Source organism: Rhea americana, unplaced genomic scaffold, assembly GCF_003343005.1.
Source record: "Rhea americana isolate MKP2758 unplaced genomic scaffold, rheAme1 scaffold_82, whole genome shotgun sequence".
In the NCBI taxonomy this organism is placed as follows: Eukaryota; Metazoa; Chordata; class Aves; order Rheiformes; family Rheidae; genus Rhea; species Rhea americana.
Window position 1 is genome coordinate 1,998,567 of NW_028187001.1, and position 20,823 is coordinate 2,019,389.

At 46.1% G+C, this 20,823-nt stretch overlaps 1 protein-coding gene across 1 annotated transcript in view; it reads left to right on the forward strand.

The window, feature by feature from the left end:
• The window catches only part of NHS (NHS actin remodeling regulator), a 267,411-nt gene that overhangs the window by 5,482 nt on the left and 241,106 nt on the right, over nucleotides 1-20,823 (forward strand). The window contains exon 2 of the mRNA XM_085323162.1: nucleotides 7-250. Coding sequence (XP_085179288.1) covers nucleotides 7-250 — 244 coding nt within the window. The remainder of the gene's footprint in view (nucleotides 1-6; nucleotides 251-20,823) is intronic.

Here is a 20,823-nt window from a genome sequence, read left to right on the forward strand (position 1 = left end):
GCGGAGGCCGGCGGCGCCGAGAAGGAGGCGGCGGCGGTGCTGATGGTGCTGGACCTGTGCGCGGTCAGCAACGTGGCCCTGTCCCGGGTGCTCCGGCAGCTCTCCGACGTGGCCCGGCACGCCTGCACCCTCTTCCAGGAGGTGGAGGCGGACATCCAGGGCGCCCACCGCCGCGCCCGSGCGCTGCACGGCCGCATCGCCGCCCTCCAGGGCGCCGTGCGCGGCCTCGACCCCAAGCAGGAGGCAGTGCGTAAGTACCGCGGCCGGGGCTCCGCGGGGCGGAGGCGGCCGTGGGTATGCGTGTGTGAGAGCGTGGGGCACACTCGGGGAGCCGCCGGCGGCGGGGCAAGACCGAAGCCCGGTGCAAAGTTTGGGGGCTCCCGGGCTGGGGGAGAGCCGCGGCTGCCGGCGCGACAGCGTGGGAAGGGGCCGCGCCGCGCCGCGCCGAGGCGAGCGGGCTCCGGCGCGGTGGGGCGCGGTGGGGCGGGCGCCGCTCCGCGCCGCGGTGATGCCAGCGGGAGGGATGATGTCAGTGGTTTCTGCCTTACGTAAGGAGCTGCCTGCCGGGGCTGTCGGGGGCTGCATCCTCTGCGGGGTCGGCAGCGGAGGCCGTCGGGGGTGGCGTGCGGCTCCCCGGACGGCGGCGGCGGCGGTGGTGTAGTTATATCCCCCCCTCTTAACACACACACACACCCCGGGCATCTTTGGTTTTTCTCCCTTTGCTGGTCGGTCCGCCTTCCCGGGGAAATTCCCTCCCCCTGAGAAGTATCTCTGACTTCCTGATTCAAATTTTAAGCTCTTAAATAGGAATAACAAYGTCTCTGGTCAATGCTATGTCTCTGGTCAGCTTTCAAGGCCATAAAATAAGAAAGTTTGGTTAATGACTTCTTTTTGCTTAAAGAGTGGTCCTGAAGAGCCAGAGGGAGAAGGGGAGGGGGGAGAAAGAGAAGGGGAGGAAAACGACCAAGGTAATATGTGACTTCTGTTGCGAGCAGTAAGTGCTTGAATCCTGCCTCTTCTCCACCCAAACTGTGAAAGCAGTGACAGGCTGTGTCGTCCTAACAGCTGCTGACTTCTGCCGAATATGGCTCGTATTCAGGGCAGTGTAATGATTTTACACACTCACTGATACATACCTTCCCAAATGCTGGTGAGTATGTATCTTTTTCATAGGTAAGGCTTTTGATGGAAAGTCTGGAATAGCAGAGATCAGTGTTGGTCCTGTCCTCCTCTTAGTAGCCAGCTTAGAAAAAGCGACAGCTTCAAATGGGAATTTGGCTCCGTTTTTGTCTTCTGCTATTCCCTGTAAATCCTGAGTATCTCCAGTGAGCACAGTAGAGTAAATTTACACTAAGATAAATGAGAAAATGCCCTCTTTTAGGTGTTTCTAATGAACATGCCATTAAAAAATTCCTGCTCTGGGTTTCCTCCCCTTTGGAGCAGTGAGGCGTACACGTAGCCCTTCTAGGATCAGCGAAGCTGTACTGATTAACAGAATCAAGCCTTAAGTATTCAGAGGTATTTAAACTAGATTCGCGGCGGCTGCACAGTGATTTGGTGGTGATATGTTAATATACATCAACTGCAGATCAGACCCACGGAGGCTTTCTGTGGTTTCAGGGCTAGCGTGTAATCAGAGCGGAGTGCCGGGCTGTGATTGGGAACTGCGGTGAGGAGGAGGGTTGGATGGTATAGCGAGAGAACTAGCTGAGGAAATGAAACTCCTTGTATCACATTCTCATCTGTAAGTCTTTTGAGCCGAGTAACTGTGGGTATACGCTAGCGTAAGTGAGAGCAGAGCTTAGGCTTTCTAGTCCAGATGGCTTTTTTCTTTGTGGATTGTGCAAGTGCAGCTTATTTTCAAATCACAGTGCAAATCTAGGTATTACAGCACAGTTATTTCATGTGCTTCATTAGAGAGAGATTCTGGCTTTACCCCTAAGTTGATAATTTGGTGCTCTTCTGTTTTCTTTTAAACCCTCTCCTCTTTAGGAGGGAGATACTTTCGGTCATGGTCTTCCCTGTGCCCTCCTGCTGTTCCTCCGCTCCCCRTCTATGCACACCACGCACAGCGCAGTGCCGCAGACGGAGCTGCAGACGTCCCTCGGCCTGATAGCCGGGGGTTCCTCACAGTGCCGGTCTGTGCTGCTGCCRTCCTCCTGTAGGTGTGCGTCCTGCCTCCAGCTATACAGCTGCTCACAGGCATGTCGCCCAGTCCTCGTAACTTCTGTCCTGCAGAGCTGTGCTATGTGTTCTTTAAATTTGAGTGCCTCCGTACCGACCTGATGTGCAGAGAGATTAAACTTCTCTGCAAGCTCAGGCTGTTTCTAGTCCCAGTCCAGTGCCGGACCAGTACAGCTATATTTGCATAACGCTGCATCTGCATATCTCAAAGAGACCTAGAGCTGGACTGTACCGTTCTGCCCATCTTCTCCCTGCACCTCCCAAAACCACATGCCTCCACCGCAGCACCTCCCTGTGGCCTGCAGACAGTTCAGTGTTCCCCAGAGCCACATAAAACTGTGTGTCAGGAAACTGTCCATCCTTGTAGCRGTGCATAATATAGCATACTTTGTCCTTTCTGGGCTGATACCTCCTCCTTTGTTATTACTTTCAGCAAGACTATGCTAATGTTGGTTTTAAGCATGAAGTGCCTACACAATTCATGGGTGACACAATTTGTTGCATTCAAATCAAAGGATCTATCTCTTCTTTTGAAACCAGTGGAGCAATTGCAGGTGGTTGCCGCTCTGCCCAGGACCTCACTGGCGTCCAATTTAGGCGTGCTGAGTTCTGCACTCAGCAGCAAACATAGGAATGATGAGGTAGCCTCTGGGCTCACTTTCATCCAAGACCAACTCAGAATGAGCTGGAGATTTAAGTCACATCACATGGGATAAGATGGCAGTAGGCATGCAGCCACTGCACCCATGTCATGCTAACACTGAGTTTGTGGCATACCAGGAGTTTAGATGTACTGAACTGGCCATATTTACTGAGATGCTGTATACTAATACGTTAGCATAATGACTGTCCAGCCCAACTGTGCATTTTGTAAGCACTCCRTTTAAAACTGTTAGGCTCTCTTGCCACAGTGAAATATTCTTGATGTTGTAACACCAACTGCAGCACAGTGATTTGAGAATAATGCTACCAGACATGCCCTAGATACTGAGCTGTGACATTTGAAGGCCTTTTCCTCCTTGCTTCATAAGCCAATTGAATTCCAAGGTTCCCTTGTGAAGGGACAGGCTGGCTGGGGAGGAGGAGGAAGAAATGGGCTAGCTCTGTTTTGGGGGTGCTGGGAGCTAGTAGTTGCGAAGGGGGATGTCCTTAGCCCARTCCAGTGCCCAGAGCACCAGGAAGGGCAAAAGGGAAGGAGCTCTCCTAAAAATAGCCTATTATAGAATTACATATAACACTGACTTATTTTACACTGGAAGTTTTATATTCTCATATTCGAATAAAACATCTATGTTGGAATCAGGGAATTTTAACAGAAATTTGAACTGAATTCAAAATGGCATTTTTCTAGTAATGCTTATCCCTACTGCTTTCATTTTTCCTGAGGTCTTAATGTTCTCAGCTTCATTGCTATTGAGGTAGGATACGCTTTCTTTTAAGAAAAGCRTTTAAACTTCTCTACTGAGCTGCTGTTAGTGGTATTTATCTATGTATTCCTCTTATTTTTGCCACTCTTGAGAAAGTGTGATTGGAAAATCTTGTTAGGCACCATAAAGGACTGAGTCTGAGAAGTCAAACAGGTCACCTTCAAAAACYCTAGGTCCCTCCCCCTTGCCTTCTCAGATGCTGCTTGTCCTTTCATCTTTCCTATGAGCCTCTGGCAGGCTAGCRTCTTGCAAATATGAATCCTTTCCCACCCTCTGACTGGAAAAGAAACAAGGGTGAGAAATGTTTTCCTGCTCAGCTCTTGAACTAACTACTTTGCCCTTCTGCCACTCCAAGTAGTTTACTGCTTTTCATCATCATCAGCTCCAGGATCTGCTTCTAAAGCAGAACCATGTGGGAATAATGTGATTGCTGTCGGTCTTGCCATTGCTTAGGCTTTTCTTAATAAGAGCAAGCGAACCGAGCGGTGTGATGTTAATTTTTTTATCTTGGTAMATCAGAAATCTAGGAAAAGTGCTGGATTTGTGTGTAGACTTGGGACTCCGTGCCTCCATTCATATTTGGAAAAATAAATTCTCAGTCCAAGGAACTACAAATCTGGCAGTCTTAGTGGAATATTGTACTTTTCAGAAGCTGATGATGTAACCCATCTTTCTTAATAATTGGTAATGACTGGGCAGCAGATTTTTAAAGCCTTAGTTAAAAAGATTCTGTTTGCATCTTAGTATCCTGGATAATTCCATATGTTCTAGGCTTTTTTTCCAAAGCATCAGTGCTTTGGAAAAGCACTGATGGAAAAGCATACCAGAAGTGGGTCTTTCTAAAAGCTGAATCCTTTCCAGGATTTGCTTGATATATCCTCATTGTGCCATTTTTCCATTCCTGGTTGTCCCTTGTCCACTTGCGTTTAGTGTTACGGCCACTGAAAAGTGGGGAGCTCTCACACATGTTACYCCATTCTTCAGAAGTCCCTAGACCAACTCTGCAATGAATTTCCTTATACTTTTTTCTCCTTTGCTGAAGTGATGGTACTGAGACAAAAAAAMCAGCTGTGATTCTTTTACCATTTTAGGCTGTGCATTAATTTATTCCATGTCATTAAAGTCAGTTACTGAAAACAGCTTGACTAGTTTCACTTTTACTTTTAGCCTGTTTTATTTTTTCCTTTTTTATACACTGATCTAGTGCTCTTCCGTTTGGATTTTGAGAACTGAAGGGAAATGTTTAATCAATTGTAAGGTTTTTATGTGCCTTCTGCCACAGTTCTACCGTTTTTACAAAACATATGTTTGGATCCAAAGCTCAGCAGATAATACCTCTCCTCCTCCGTGACATAACATGCTGAAATCTCAATTACTGCTGAAATGGAATCTATAAACTTCCTCCCTAATGCTGCAGTTGTAGGACATGGCTGCATCTAAAGGCTACATCCCATGGCTAGCTGTTGGTCAGCTTACTTGCAGGAACCTTCAAACAGGTACATAAGGCTTTAAGAGGAGGTGCCATGTTGAAAGAAGAAAGACGGAAGTACATTCGGGGAAAATAAGGGCTGTACTTTGTCCCAGCTTTGCAGAAGTSTAGGGAATTTAAAGCACAGTTTAGGTTCTGGGGATTTTCTTCTGTGCTGGGGCACAACTGTGGACCCCTTCAAAATGGGTACATTTACACCAGAATGCCTCTGACCCTGCCGGAGACAAATTGGAACGGATTTCTGCCTTTCCTTAACTCTCTCTTGTAGTGTTTTTTTCTGTGTCCRAACAGACCGTGAGCACAGCTAAGTGTAAGAGTAGTTGCACTTTCAGATATATGCACCAATGTGGTCTTGGGGATGTGAGGCCCAAGCGTCAATTCAGAACTCCCTTTGTACATTGAAATCACGCTAATTAGCAAATCCTTTCTGGGTGCATAATAAAACCCCCAAAGAAAAACGGACTGTACACTGGATGCAGTAATCAGTTGCCCTGAGCATTATGTCCTACRCTCGCGCAGAGTGAATGACACGGCCTCTTCATTTGTCCTTTGGAAATGCAGAAAGGCTTTTGTCTTTGTTTGCCAGATGTAGATTTTTGGTTTTGTGTTTGTTGCTGCTTACTCACTTGTTTCATAGGGCTTYCCTCTCCGATGCACTTAGCTGCAGTTTTCCTACCAATGCAAATAGCCCAAGTTGTGGGTGTGGGAAAACTGGAGAAGTTCCTCAGTGCTTGCCGCCTTCTAAATGCAGAAGGCTGATGTCAAGTTAGCAGAGTCTGAAGGAGTGGGAGGCCAAACCACTGGTTTTCCTGTTTACCTTTTACTACCGCCAGAACAACAAAGAAACTTAAGAMGAAAAACCTGCTAACTTAAGAATCTCACTCAGACCTTACTGCAACAATAGATAGAGTACAGTCATTTAGGAAGAGGACTCCTTATCTTTGTTTACAGTGTAGTGATAGAAGAGCTTTTACTCAAGAAAGCAAACATGGAGCGTCTGGGGTTGAGAGATTTTTTTCATGCATTTAGAAAGTGATAGATTGTAATAGGAAGAAATTTGTCAGATCGCTGTGGCMGCGATGTAATGCTTGGGAATTTGTGGTTGTCACCTGCAGTCACATTGACTTGTATGAAGCGGACTCTGGCTTCTCTGCAAATAAGAGCAGAGCGTAAAATCCTTTGCCCTGCTCAGGTCAAGAAGACTTTCAGGGGAAAGTCTCCGAGAGCTCAGTGCTCAGGTAGATCGCTAGCTCTTTATCTGGCATAGCCTGATAACAAATGAATAGCAGATGGCTGTGGTTTTCCTCTGAAGTCAGTGCCTGCTATATAGATGGAAATCTTCAGGAATTTTGCTGACTCGCATTCACGTAGGTCTGACATCAGTGTAGTGTAGAAGCCCTTCACCTGCTTTGTGGGTGTTTGCTTTTCATCCCACAAATAGTACTTAAACCTGTGTTGCAGGTTTGAACTATTTGGGGATTCAGTTGCTAGATGGAGAGTCCTTCCGATCAAAGGACCTGATAYCCAGAAATGCTCAGAGAATGTCTTGAGCTGTATTCCCCCCTCCCTGCGGCTACATAGCTGTGTAATATCACAGTCTTTAGTAGAACTGTTTCTGGCCTATCCTTGAGAGCCAAGCAAGGCTCTCTGGTGTGTTTAGTAGAAATCCTGGTATAAATAGCGTAACTCCTTTAAGACCAGTGAGGTTTCCTTTACGCAGGAATAAAACTGCAGAGAAAATGGAATCAGGCCCGTAAGAGACTTAAACTTACCATGGATCTGATGGCTTTACATAAATACTTCCCACAGCCCCTTTAAAACTCTGTGTTTCTGTTTAAGAGCCATAGTATTGAATGAATGTGTTCATCTGAATATGTAAGATGAGTTTTCCACTGGAATCATTGGAGTAGTTCCTGCTTCTGCTTAACTCTGCTACTGGTACGGGTGAGGTCCAGAGATGAAGAAATGAGCAGGCTCTGGTGACTTGCTGGGGACGTGGCAAGGTCATTCACCTGTTTATTCGCATACATAAAAGACGGTAGTTTCTCTTTATGAAAGATGAAGGGCCTGGAGTGTTTCCAAAAACTATTGCTTAGTTCTCAAATGTCCTTGGACTGAGGGAAGGACTGGGAGGAAGCAAATATAAGTATCCAGTGTAATGGTGCCACTCAGCTGCTGTTCTGGCTCAGCGGAATGGCGTTTTGTTGACATTTCTTGCATAGATTTGCCTGTCCTGTGACTTAAATTTCAAGGATYGGATTATGGCTGTTCTGGCACAGATATGCAAAGGTAGAGAGAAGACRTGGGAAGGCAGTCCTTAATGCTCTCTGGCATGAGCCTGCCACAACTTCTCTTTATCCTCTCTTGCAAAGGCAGATTTATTAAGTGTGGCTGCTTAAAGGCAGCACCTGGCTCTTCCTCCCTCCATAGCAAATTAGAGGCGGTGCAGAGGAGCCCTGACTGTGTTAAATCCCCCCCCCCCCAAATCTGACACATTTTCTTCACACAGGCCTAGACATATTGCCCCTAAATCAAATGGAGAAGCTCAGGAAGCTCTTAAGGGCAATGCTATGACGCCCAAAGTGGAAAAGGTAGGACGAGCATATGTGAGTGATACACATACGCATTTTAAAAGCAGAGCTGCACAGTTGTGTGGTCTTTTGAGTCAGGGAGCTGGGATTTTCAAAAGCTGTTCTTCCCAGTTGCTTGGCATCTCCTTGCAATCGGAGTCTGACATCAGGCTCTCTACTGGAGCTACTTGAGCTATTAGGCTGTGAAGAGGAGAAACTCTCCGTGTTACTGAGCGTGTATGGGGGGGAAGTTTTTCTATGTCCTTTGATGTATTAGCATCAAGAGAGGGAGTCTTAGCTTCATTCCTAATTGCTTCTTGTCTTTGAATTTATATACCAATATGTAAGTAACTGCAAAGGGAGATAGCAGAATTTATAAAAAGTTCAAAAAGCGAGGGCTTAGAGCATGATTAAAATAAAAGATAGCATACAGTGTGTGCTGTTTTTAGCTGAAATATCTCCCTAGAATACTTCCCATTTACATTCTCATTATATCTAACTACTTCTAATGCACTTCTTAGTTTAACAACTGGCATGTTTTTAGGGTAGATTTTATATTAGATATACACCCACTATGTTCTTAACCTGAGACTTCAAATTGCTGTATCTGTATTGGACAATCCTTTCTTATACCTTGTTGGCTGAAGGCAGGAAGAAAGCAGTAGTGATGGGAACCTAATTAAGCCTGTGGTTTAATTACACCAGGAGTTGTGTACTTGAAACGCTRCTAGGTTCAATGAGTGCTGTGTGGCTCTGTCGTGTTAAATCTCAGCAGAGAATTAATTTTTTTTTTAATAGGATCACTGTAAKTCTTACAAAGCCGCTGTGGTTTTCTCTTTCTTTTCAGCTGCAAAGGCAGTTGGACTTTGAACTATAGCCACTCAGACTGAGTCCCTGAGAAAGTTCGGAGGAGCTGTCTTGCTAGCGTGTGCATGTGATTAAGGGAAAGGAGCATAGGGCGGTGTGTTTGTATTATAAATATTCATAGCTTGTTCAGGCCTTCGCAGCTTTTCCCTTGCCTTCTTAAAGTTTTATTGTTAGCTTGCCAGTGTTTGGAAAGGGCTTTGAGCTGGGGTGGCAGGAAGGCAAGCTGGGGGGAGAAAGGTGCTGATCTTTCTCCTTGAAGATGTGAGTGACCTTCAGTGGCTGAAAAATTAGGACAGGGCATTTTTAGGGATGAGATGTGTGGGACACGTTGGAAAATTCCTCSTTAGGCACAGGCTGTGGATTACTTCAAAGGCAAAATCAGGCTCTCATGACGTGCTCCATTTTGTCTTTGATTTGGAATAAAATTCCCAACTGTTGTGTCTCTTCGGAAAGTGCTTATCTGTGGCTGCAGAAATCAAATCTTGATGGTGAAACTCGGGATAGGCAGCAGTAACTCACTGGGATGCTGAGAGACAGACTTTTTGTGACATGGCACGTGTGTTTCCTGAGATCTGATAAGGGATAATCTAATTTTAAGTGAAATGATAAATTGATTATAATTGAATACTTATCACACATATCAGAATGGGTCCAAAGAGGGGGTACTATCCATGTCTTTTTTTCCCCTAAGTTTGCATGACTTTTAGGAAAAAGAGAGAAGGTTCTTGGTGGAAGCACGSTCCTTTCTTTGATGAAGTGGTTTTTGGTGAAGTGCTATGTACAGGAGGATAGTCAAGAGTATACTGATTCATTTCTCAAAAAGAAAAGCACATGTCATGGATTGACCACTGACTTTCACATGTCCACGTCTTACCCTGGACATTACAAAACTCTGCATAGTCCAAGTTTTCCATGCAAGCATCTTTATTTTTCCTTTGTTTTCTGGAGGGAGAGGGATTTCTCATACTTTTCCCAAGCTCCTCTTGCTGCACTGCTCAGCTTCTGCTGCTTCAGGCTATGGTAAACACAGTCCRCCTGGCTGTCACATACCACAGCAGTTTACCGTCATCACGGCGGGTGCCCATCGGCAGCCTGGAGATATCCAACCTCTCCCACTGCCCCTCCCCATATTCATTCTGGTCCCCTGCAACAAGCATTGCTGCAGCAACCTGAAGTCTTGGCCTCTGCAGCAAACTGCCTGGAGTCTTGCACGCAGTTAGCATGCCAAAGCTAATTTTTCCACATAGGATGGATCATTCCGTCAATGCTATTTTTAGCCTGGTTTCTTATCGAAACAAGTATTAAGGAATAGCACACTGTGTGTTTATGTGTGTGTCTAGCAGAGAAGGTGGTGGGCGTAGCTGTGTATCCCACACCAGCCATTCAGAAATTTTTTATCTGTTATTCAGCTGCAATTTCAACTACATTGCCACAGGGTAGAAATAATAAAAAGAGGCTGCCAGGTAAAAGGAGAGAACAGACTATTAGCRTTGCAGTTGAAGGAAGGACTTGTTCCTTATTAGACACTAGAAAATCCACTGGGAAAGAATCCCATATAAATATGCCAACCCAATAAAAAAAAAAAGTGTTCCAGTGGATGCTCACGTTTTCTTCAATGTGAAAGTCAGTCCTATGCATGACATAAAATCTGGAGAAAACCAGACTTCATTAGTTCCACTGCTTGCAAAACTGCTTGTTCATATTCCTCTTTCCCCTCTAGAATTACTGATTATTTCTTTTAAAAWTTATTTTTTTWAAAAAAATGTGATTTGAATGACTTTCCTTTCAGGCCATCCTATCCTTTGCTCCTTTCTTCACTACTGTTTCTTAGGTGAAGCAGCTATGTCTCTGCCTCTATATCTCCCCTCATTTTGAGAATGAACAGTATTAATTTTTACAACTGTGGTTTATTCTGCATTGATTATCTTTAATGTGATGCTATCTTGTTTAGTATACTCACCGAGCCTACTGATAACCTATAAGATTTAATTAACCTTCCTCTCCCCCCCCCCCAAACAAATAACCTGCTTTTGATAGATGTTGTAAATGCATTCATTGTGACTGGCACATTAAAATCATTGTATTAAGTTCCCTTACTTTCAAATTGCAYTCTGGTTGAAGTATATTTTATGGCAATCATCTCGTCGTTACTTTACTAATAGCCTGAAATAAGATTCGCTACTTTATGATTTCAGCAATATTTGCTCACCTCAGTTATAGCTACTGCAGGCTTGATTCTGCCTTAGTGCCCAGACAGAGGTTGGATAAGCTGTGTTCTGGTTAAAAGCCCTCTTGATAGAGACTGAGAGGCTCACATGAACGTCTTCTGTAGGGAAGTGGCACCTCCGTGGGCGGGAAAGGGTGCCTGGAGCTCAGGAGCTGTCCCTTTGCAAGGCAGAGGGGCTAAGTGACACTAAGGTGCTCACGGACATCTCCGGTTTCACCCTCATGCAGCCCACCAGGCTGAATGATGTTCCCTGGGGCGTGGGGGCTGCCACCTCAGCAGCATCCTGACCACCAACCCTGGCTGACCTGCTGGTCCCCTCGACCTTGACTTCCTATGTGAAGGGGTACGTGCTGCCCAGCACATTTACCCAGCTTGCACTGAAAGCTCTTCTAAAGAGCTCTGCCAATGCATGCAAAATTCACAGGGCAATTTGATATCCAACCTGTGTGTACARTGAGGTGGGATGGGGAAAGGAGAAGCCCCGTGTGAAGTGCGATGGGTCGGTGAATGAGTGAATGGGTTACAGCTACCTTCGGCGGCTCTAATGTGGCTATTCATTTATGAAGTCGTCCAAGTGGAACTTAACACAAATTATTAATGTCAATTAGAAATATTTTTCATTTTTCTGCTTGTTCCTAAGTGCTGTGCTGAAGAATCTAGCAGAATGGCAATTTGTTAAAGGAAATGGGAGGGAACTGCAAAATATTGCGTCTGAGGGTGATGATTTTTCTCCTTCCTGGAATTTCAGCTCTTGTTTGACCGTGGATCTGCCGTAATAAGCACCATCTTGGACTGTGAGGTTGAAAGGGTCTGCTACTATAAAATGAAAGAGTCTCCCAACTGCGTGCAGACCGTTTTTAACAATAGTTGAAGCGGAAGAGGCCTAGACTGCCTCTTTTTCCTCAAAGTGCTGTGTGTGACTAGAAAAGAAACACCTTTTTATGTCTGTGTATATGGTTRAAGGAGGAAGGTGAGTGGAAATGTGGGCAAGACAACATTGCTCATTGAGCTTAGAAACATTTTATGCAGGGGAGAAGAATTTTTACAACCAAATCAGGAGAAACATGCTTAAACAAGATGTAAAATTCTAAGTGTAGGCCTCATTACAAAATTAAAATTTAAAGTAATTGATGTTTCTTGTGTTCTTTCTTTTTTTTGACTTTGTGTTTTCATCCAAAAGCAGCCTGAGGTTGAATTGACTTCCTTCCCATCTCCTCCCTTTCAAACTGGAAGATTGGCCTGGCCATAAGGGATCATAGAACCATAGGATCATAGGATGGATCCTTGGGTGGAAGGGACCTCTGGAGATCATCTAATCCAACCCCTCTGCTCAGCAGGGTCACCTAGAGCACCTAGAGCACCTAGACAGGGTTACGGGCCTTGAATATCTCCAGAGAAGGAGACTCCACAATCTCTCTRGGCAACCTGGGTCACTGGAGGTTGATGGAGACTCTTCTACTGAATGTAATGAATGGTCGTGCCTAAGGAATACATCTTGCTTGGGGATGAGGGGGCGATGGTGTTTGATCGTGCTTGTCATTCTGGCTTGCAAGAGGAAACCCTTGCTTTTGAATGAATTGCCCCTGCTGTATTGCAGCAAGAGCTGAAAAATAAAAAATGCCTAGAAAACCTCAGCCTAATTCATGAAACCAATTCTTCCAAGGGAACAGATGGGAAAGTGAAATGTAAAGTGGTGCGAGTCTACAGTGTAGTCTGCAGACACACTGAAGGAAAGCATTGTACTTATATTTACTATTGCAAAGAAAGGCATATCCTCCTTTGTTCCCTTTTGAAAGAGTCCAACCTTGGGCTTYGTAAATATGTCCCTATTGCAGTTGGCACATATTGACCTTGTTTGTTGTGGTCTGTTCTTTTGTAGCATCTTGATTCTAGTGGCGTGAGCCAGATGGACAGAGCCCTAGAGCTAAATGCTGGATAGCATAATTAAATGGTCTAGTATTGAGGGCTGGAGCTGACTGAGTCAAACTTTGGCCAAAACTTCAATACTTTTTAGTCCCAAGATACATTTGCTGTGTCAAAGTGTTTTTTTATTTTTTTCTTTCAGAGCCTATTATTTGGGTTTGAGGACATTAAATCAGATACCAAAAATATTTTCATCTGCGTAATACAAAGCAACCTCTACTTCTCTGTGTCCTGATAGTCCTACAGAAATATTTTGCAAGCTTTTGCAAGAACAAGGTGAAAGCCTACATGTGTTTTTCCTTCAGATCTGTGCAGCCTTTTTCCTTCTATGTGTCAGCTGTGAGCATCACTTGAACCCACCCTTCCCAGCAGCCTGCGTGGTCACTGCAGAGCGCCCTGCAGACACCAGGATGTGGCTCTGCACTTCTTGCTGTGAGGATGGGGGCTGAGGAGCCTGGTTTCGGACTGACCAGGAAACCACGTCAGAGGTATTTCTGTCACACCGCAGCCTTTTTCCTTCCTGRCTTCCTATTCCATTTATAGCAAGTGAATTGTCTCCCACCTCCCCTTTTGCTCCCCCTCCTTGACATAACTAGTTACACAGCTCCGAGGATGTGGAGCAGCTGACCTTTCTTGCCGTCTTTGTCTTGGCATCCTTGCTGCTTTCTGAGGCARTGGGTTCCCGTGCATAATGTTTATTGGCAGCTCACGTTGTCTTACCTCGGACAACCCTTGGAACCTTCCTGTTCAACCTTTGGAAGGGCAGTGCCAGAAGAGTGTGCATGGGAGAGGACTTGGCAGTGGGAATGGAGTGGGTGAAGAAGTTGTCTCTGTTTTTCCTGAAAGACTGCTCACTAAAGCTGTGTTTGCAGGAGCTATGCTGCACAACGTGGGTTATTTGAAATAACTTGGATGCTTCTGGCCTATCCTCTCAGCAGGCATGCATCTGAGGATTGGGCACATCTTGAAAGAGCCAGATCAAAAGATTATTTTTCTTGTGGCCCCTTAATACCCTCCTCCGAGTGAGTGTTTTGCTGCAGCAGTTGCATTATCCTGAGAAGAGCCACCCCAGAAGAAAATTCAGACCAGTGTCTCCTTTCTTACAACCAGAGAAGTTTCCTGCTGCGGAGCAGTGCTGCTGCCTCTTATGTGGTACAGTTGCAAGTATGTTACAGCAGGTTGTTCTGGGCCTGAATAAAGCTGAAACTTGCTCCCTCGCACCAGCAGTTGGATAGGACAAAGCCTGTTTTCAGTACTGCTGCAGCCCTCAAATTAAGTCTTATAGGCCTTAGCCTAAAGATTGAACACTCATGTAGCTGTCCAGACATGAGTTTACTCTTCCATCCTGATGCATTTCATGGGATATGATATGATTTAAAGGAAACTGTTCGGAGGCTATAACTGCAGGCGCAGACCCCCTTCTGAAGCAGCTCTGTGCAACACTCCTGCACAATGGCTGGCTCCTGGCGCCTTGAAAAGCTGCATGGAAATGAAAGCATCTTTTCTCCCTGTTTTCTGCCAATGTGAATGTGTGTACTATTTCATTTATGAGAAAATACAGCAGGTGGCTTTTGGGTGGACTCAGCTGCTATCTACATACGGCTGGGAGATGTGAAGGGGAGATCTAGATCCAGCCTGGTGCTGAGTACCTCCCGTGGTGAGTTGGGAACATTCAGCTTTACAGGTTGGAGGTAAGGAGGAGGAGCAGGAGCGATAAGGATAAGATGAGCTGGGTTCTCCAGGGACAGATACTATGCAGGTACCCTAGGCACACAGGCCTGCTCTGTAAATGACCAGCAGTTTGCCAACCTGAGCCTTTCGGATGGGCAGAGTGGTTCTACTCCTGCTGGGCAGATGCTTCCCAGTGCTGCGCAGTTGTGCCTGCTGAAGGTAGTGCCTCGAGGTCATATTCTCCATTCCCTCTTCAGTAAGGAGGATTTCTTGTTACTGAGAACCGCARGCTTGCTCCCTTGAGGACCAGCCTTTAGTTGAACTGAAGTCTGCAGTTGCCAGTCTTTCTTTTGGAGGCTCATCATAGCGGAGAGTGAGCTTTCTTACCTTACAGACAACATGTCCTGGTTAATTACAGTCATGTAAAGATGAGGTTGTACCGTGGGACTTGGTTTAATTAAAAAACAGTGCTGGGAAGTTTAATAAATGTCTGATRTGTTCTATCTGGCTGATGAGTGCTAACACTGCATTTCTCCTTAGGTACTCTCTCAACCTCAGTCAGAAAGAGCCAACAGAGCTTGACATCCCTACAAATGAAAGGGGAGGATGGATTTTTGTTATCTGTCCAAAACGGCTAGTGTCTGGCATTGCACTTCTCACAGCTTGGGCTTGTGTCTGGGCTTTGGGAAAAGGTATGTGCGAGTTGTAGTGTCGGAGGAAATCTTGCAGTGCAGAATCTYAAGGCTTTCCTTGTGTAGTGGAAAAATCACGATCATGCATGTGAAACGTGGACTCAGAGGAACTTTGTGTGGGTGGTCTTGTTTTGATTCTCCCCCTCCTTCCCTTCCTGCTCATGTATACCAAAGTCTGCCATCTATTTAACTTGAATTTTTCTGATAATCACAGAAAATATACAACAAAAAACAAAAATAAAATGCCTGCATATACAATCTCTCTGAACTGTAGAAGCCACAAGATCTCCTAGACATGCTTTCTGTTAGTACTGGCTYGTGAGAGACCTAGCACTCCGTGATGCCCATCTGTTAGCAGCATGTTTGAATGTGATTAATGTGAAAGTTGCAAGAACTGCATATAGCTTTTGCTAATCTATGACAGAGGCCGTCACTGTTAATCTTTCACAGTATTAAAATCTTAATATAATAAATCTAGAGTTATGGAAAGCTGCAGCTTTGCTTTTGTTACTGTCACCTTATTGCAGTTATTAAACTAATATTTCCTTTTCCTCCATAATTCATAAGTACAGTAGGGGCAGTGTAGGTATGATTCACCTGTGGAAGGATGTTTGATCATTTGTGGATGAAATTGCTCAAGAAAGAGATGCTCCAGTATGAAAGGATCTGGGGAAACCTTAAATTTGACTGAGATTCCTGAGGGGAACTACTGGCCTGGGTAGACTTTATTAGGAGTCCACCCTCTGCAAAAGCCCTAGAAAAGAGACTGGGAAAGTAGCAAGTGGTGCCTTGCCACAGCGGGTCTTTACTGCATCTGGGGACAGATTAGAAATCGTTTTGGCCCATGACAGTAGGGCTACCTCATCATTAGCACTGATGGCGCAGTGTTTAATCAGAACTGCTGTGTCTTTARAAGAGGTTGCTGGCAGGATGAGCAGTGCTATGGCACAAGCCGGGGCTGATTGCTGGAGCAGGTTGACACTACGGGAAACAAATAGAGGAGGAGCCAGGGAACTGCTTTCTTCTTATAGCTGCCTGGGTTGGAAAGGATCAAAGAAACCATAACAAGTCAGTTCTTTCTATAAAGAAAATTTCAGAGGAATGATTCAATTAAAGAGTAGTTTAGTCAAATTCTGCAGGTGGCTTGTAAAGCGTAATTGGATCCTCCTTACCTCTTAAACCCAGATCTACAGCTTTGTTCATTTTTTTTGTGGGGAGAGATCCCCATTCTTGGATTTACAGTGTGGGACTGGTAGTGGGGAGGGCTTGTTTTAAATCTTACTGTTTTGTGGCATGATTACAAGGTGCATTTGTTTCCAGCAGGGACAATGATTGTGCTTGGTCCAGACATTTCAAAACTAATCCATGTTTGCAAGATCATCAGATACCATAGGACAAATTGAAACCTGCTTTCCGCTGAACTACCCTGTTGCTCCATCACATGCGGCTTCTTCACAGCAGCCAAGTTGCTTGTCCACCTCTAATCAATCCAAATCAGATCAGATGGGCTAGCGCTGTCAGAGGGGTAGGCACAAAATGCACCGTCCCAGAGATCAGGATGGACTCTACGGGATTTTCTAGTTCTATTGTGTACCGTTATATAATCCAGTCTTTGAAGCGTTTAAGAGCTTGAGGTGCCATGATTACGATGCTCTTTCATTTATCCTCTAAGAGGATAGGCACCAGTTTCACTGCTCTGATCCATTATGAGGACTTGCGGAGAAGACAGACTTCGCTTGCTGTCGGTCTGACTGAGGGCRGTAAAGGAGCTTTCTCCTTCACATGGCAGCGAGTGCATTGTTGAAAAGGCAGAAGCTGTTCAGAGTGGTTCCTCGAGGGCTGCTGTCGCACAGCCGTCACCCAGGGCTCTCAGCATTGCTCCCTCCTGGTCATTCTGTGGATTGGATGTGACATCCAGTGTCCTAAATCTGTTCTCCACAGGATTTAGCAGGATCCCCTTCCCCTCAGCTCTTTGGAAATCAGCAACTGTTAATTCCCACTCCATGAGAAACCCCAAGAGCTTCTAGCATGATATTTCAAAACTATGCAAAGCTGTGTGTGATAGCTTAAAATCTATCATTTTAGCCCTCATGGAACAGCTCCGTCCRGTATTATTGTTGTGCCATGGTGGGGTATCTCTGGGAAAAGCCACTTCTCCACAGTTTGGGAGGATCTTGGAGATGAGGGAAGATGTGGGATAAGGAGGGTGTTCAGCTGTGCCTTGTATGCCCTGCCATTGACTTGTGTTTTCAGCACACTTCTTAGCTGTTAGAATGTGCAGGAAAGAKGATTCTATAGATGGGTTTTTTTGGTGTATGCTTCACCGAGAGGGAAGCAYGCTTTAGCTGCTAGCTGGTGTTGATGTCGAAGGAGAATTGAGGAACACCGGACATTCCCGCTACTGGATCTGCTCCGCTTGCCTGGTGAGCAGTGATGAGTGGATGAATATTCACCAATGCTGTCGCACAAAATCTAAGTTAATAAAAAGCAGCTGATTATGTCGCTGAAGGCTGTTGAAACCCCCAAGCAGCGCTAAGATCCTTTAGAAACAGATGTTCCTATTCGAAGCTCTTGGAAGGATAGCGGTGAGCTTCTAAAGGCCAAGCAGGTTGGCACTGAACAGACTCCCTACCTTGGCCTTGAAGGGCCTGACAGTGAGGACTTCTGCAGGAGTTTTTCTCCTAGAGCCTTGGCCAGAGCCTGAGCACGGCAGAGAGCTTCCCTTTGGGCCGTGCCACCTGGCACGAGAGCATTAACTCACAGGCAAAAGCATCCTTTAAGGTGACGCGCTGGAAGGAAGTAGCTGCTGGCACAGAAACACGCCGCGCCAACGGGAACGATGCAAGCCCGCTGTCTGCTGTGAAATCCTTCGGCCCTTTTGCGAGCAGCGTTTAACCGTCGCTGTCGGCAGCGTGCGCTGCAGCGGCGGATGGGCTCCCTCAGCCCGTGCCGCCGGCGCCGAGGGGCAGAACGAAGCACGCGCTGAGGGGGCCAGGAAAAGATGCCGGGCTGTCAGTGGGGCCGCCGGCTGTTCGCTCCTTTTCCGGTGGACAAAGCTTGGCGCCCTCATGAGTCACTTCTGTGGGTTTTTTTTTTCCTCCTCTCTTTTTTCCYCCACCCAAGGCGTGCGGAGCTGTCGCAGAAAGCTAGGTTATCGCCATTAACGCTTTTCTGCACCTCCACAGCGCGCGCTGCAGCAGGGGCGCGTGCCCCGGCTCTCCAGCGCTGCCTGGCTCTGAGGCGGTCCCAGCTGATGTTGCTCCTGTATTTTCCCGATCCCAAGGCATTTATTTCCCTTGGGGGAACCTGGTTTTCTTTCTGACTGCGAAATGAGCCCAGACTGCTGCCCCCACCGTGTCCGTCGGGACTCCTTCTTTAGTTGCTTCTGCTATTGGAAGAGAACACCGTGGGTCTGGCCTGTGGCCGGGGACCCACATCAACTCCTTGGTTTCATCAGCTGTTGATGATGGATCATCAGCATGGGTGCACCCACCGTGAGCTGCGAAAGCCCCTGAGGGTGACAGCCTGTCCGGGAGCTTGCATGCAGCCCTGCTGGAGGCTGCTGCTGCTGAAAGGGGGATGAAAGGCCCCGTGGAGCTGGTACGGGGCCATGCAAATCACTGCTCGGCCCCGTTAGGGGCAGGGTTGTACTGGTGGGGCTGGGGGCAGCCCGGGGCCTCCACTGGCACGAGGCTGGGCTGTTAAAATCTGAAGTAACACAGGGAGAGGTGGATGAGGAGTACTCTTTCTGCCATGAGCCTCATGGCAATGCGCTGTTGAAAGGGGGGGGGGAAACGCTCAGGAAAATAGCTTTAATTGGAAAAAATCGTAGCGGGTACCAGATGGTTCAAGCAAAGTGCAGAAGAAGCATCGTAAAAGCTAGTAACAACTGCCCACGCATGAAGTGCTATCCTAGAGAAGGAGGGATTGGTTTGGACAGATCCTTTGAAGCATCAGAGTTTCTAGCTCTTGTGGGTTGTTTTTTCACTCTGTATGTTGTCATTGTACATGCTACTATTAACCCTCTTTTTTTTTTATTATTTTTTAATCTTTCTTAAATTCTTGGCCTCGGTGATGAAATGTGGCCAGTGGCTCCACAGGTTACCTGTGCATTGCCTGGGAATGCTGCAGTTGGCTTCATTTCCATGAATACCCACTTGCTCTTGCATTGCAAGGCTGGATAATTAAACGTTCCTTTTCTGCGCTCTTCGTTACTTTTTGTACCTCATTCATGTGCCCTTATGTCTAAATTAAACACATCAGACCTCTTCAGTCCCTTTCCATCTGTAGATCTTTTCATGCCACTAATTATTTCTGTAAGCTGTTTCTCAAACTCTTTTATTTCTCTGTGTCTCTCATGCCTCCAGTGTGGCTGCAGACAGCAGTGTGTCTACGTGCGCATGCTGGGAGCCAGTTTCTCTTAGGTTTCACCCTCTGTCCTCACCTTCCCAGGGCTTGGGGCTGCAGCTTTGCCTCCTTGTGACATCTAATCGCAGTGACTTCAGCCTTTGCAAGCGAAGGCTACACATTCCTTCATTTCTACGTACTCGTACTCATCTGATAAGCGACTAAAGCTCCAGGCTTGGGCATCTTGGTTAGCTGCCACGTTCATTTGCTAATCGTTAACACAGTTGAAAGACTTTTTTCTTTATTCAAAAACAATGTGCGGTCTTAGGAGAAGTGTTTTGCAAGAAGAGAAAGCTGTGTTTGTTTTGAAAGCAGATTTATTGGAGTGATATAATCCAACTTGTGCTGTCTCCTCACCTGTTTTTCCTCAGGGAGACTATCAATCTTTATTAACATTTCTAAATCTAAAGATAAAAATGATAGACAAATTCCAAAATGGGTTGAAAATACTAACAAGAGCTGAGGGAGTAATCCCTTCCCCTTAATACCTGCTGAAATTGAATTCAGAGAGGAGCTAGTTCGGTGTAGAGGCGTGCGATCTGACAGCAGTTTTGTGCCTTCAGTCCTTTGTAACAGGAGAAYGAACAGCAGGAACAGTAGTGCACAGGTCCCATCTGGAAGGATTTAACATCTCAACTCCTAATGCAAGGCTTGCTTTATTTTTTCCAGCTAATAGTTCCCAATCTTTTTGCAGTCAGGCCTCACTTGAAGCAACTTCAAGTGAGATCAGGGCCCAGCTGGGTCCAGTTTCTCACCTCATCTCCCCACTTCCTTGCCCTGAGCTGCCACTAGGACAGCTGATGCTTTCCATGTTCTTCAGGCTGTACCTACCTCTGCTTTCGACAGCRCTGGCTCCACAACAGAGGTAGAAAGCCCAGGTGGATGTTGCTGATTCTGCACCTTGAGATGCGTGTTTGTGTCGCAGTGCCCATGGGCTTGACAGTGCTTAATTTTGCAGTCACCATGTTTTTGTCAGGCTTGCATCAGACCTGAGGGCCCCCTTCACTGCTGGGAGGCCTCTGGATTCAACCAGAGTAGGACATGTCACCTAGGAAAAGATAAATAGGTACTTGGTGAATAATTTTCCTTTTCTTACAGAAGTGGGTTGATAGAAAAGCTGCTCAGGGCACTTTGTGGTGGGAGAAGAGTGGACCTTGTAGTGCATTCATGGAAAAATGAGACTTGTTCAGTGCCTGGAGAAGTAGTCATGCAGGCCTCCAGCTATCAGTGGAAGGACATTTCTGCTGAGTCTTCTGAAAGAAAAAGCAGCATTTGGGCCTTATGTGATGAGTTTGCTCCTGTTTCAAGAGGATGCTTCAGTAGAAGTCATGTGCAGATGTTGTGTGGCTGTTCCGTGGCTTCCTGA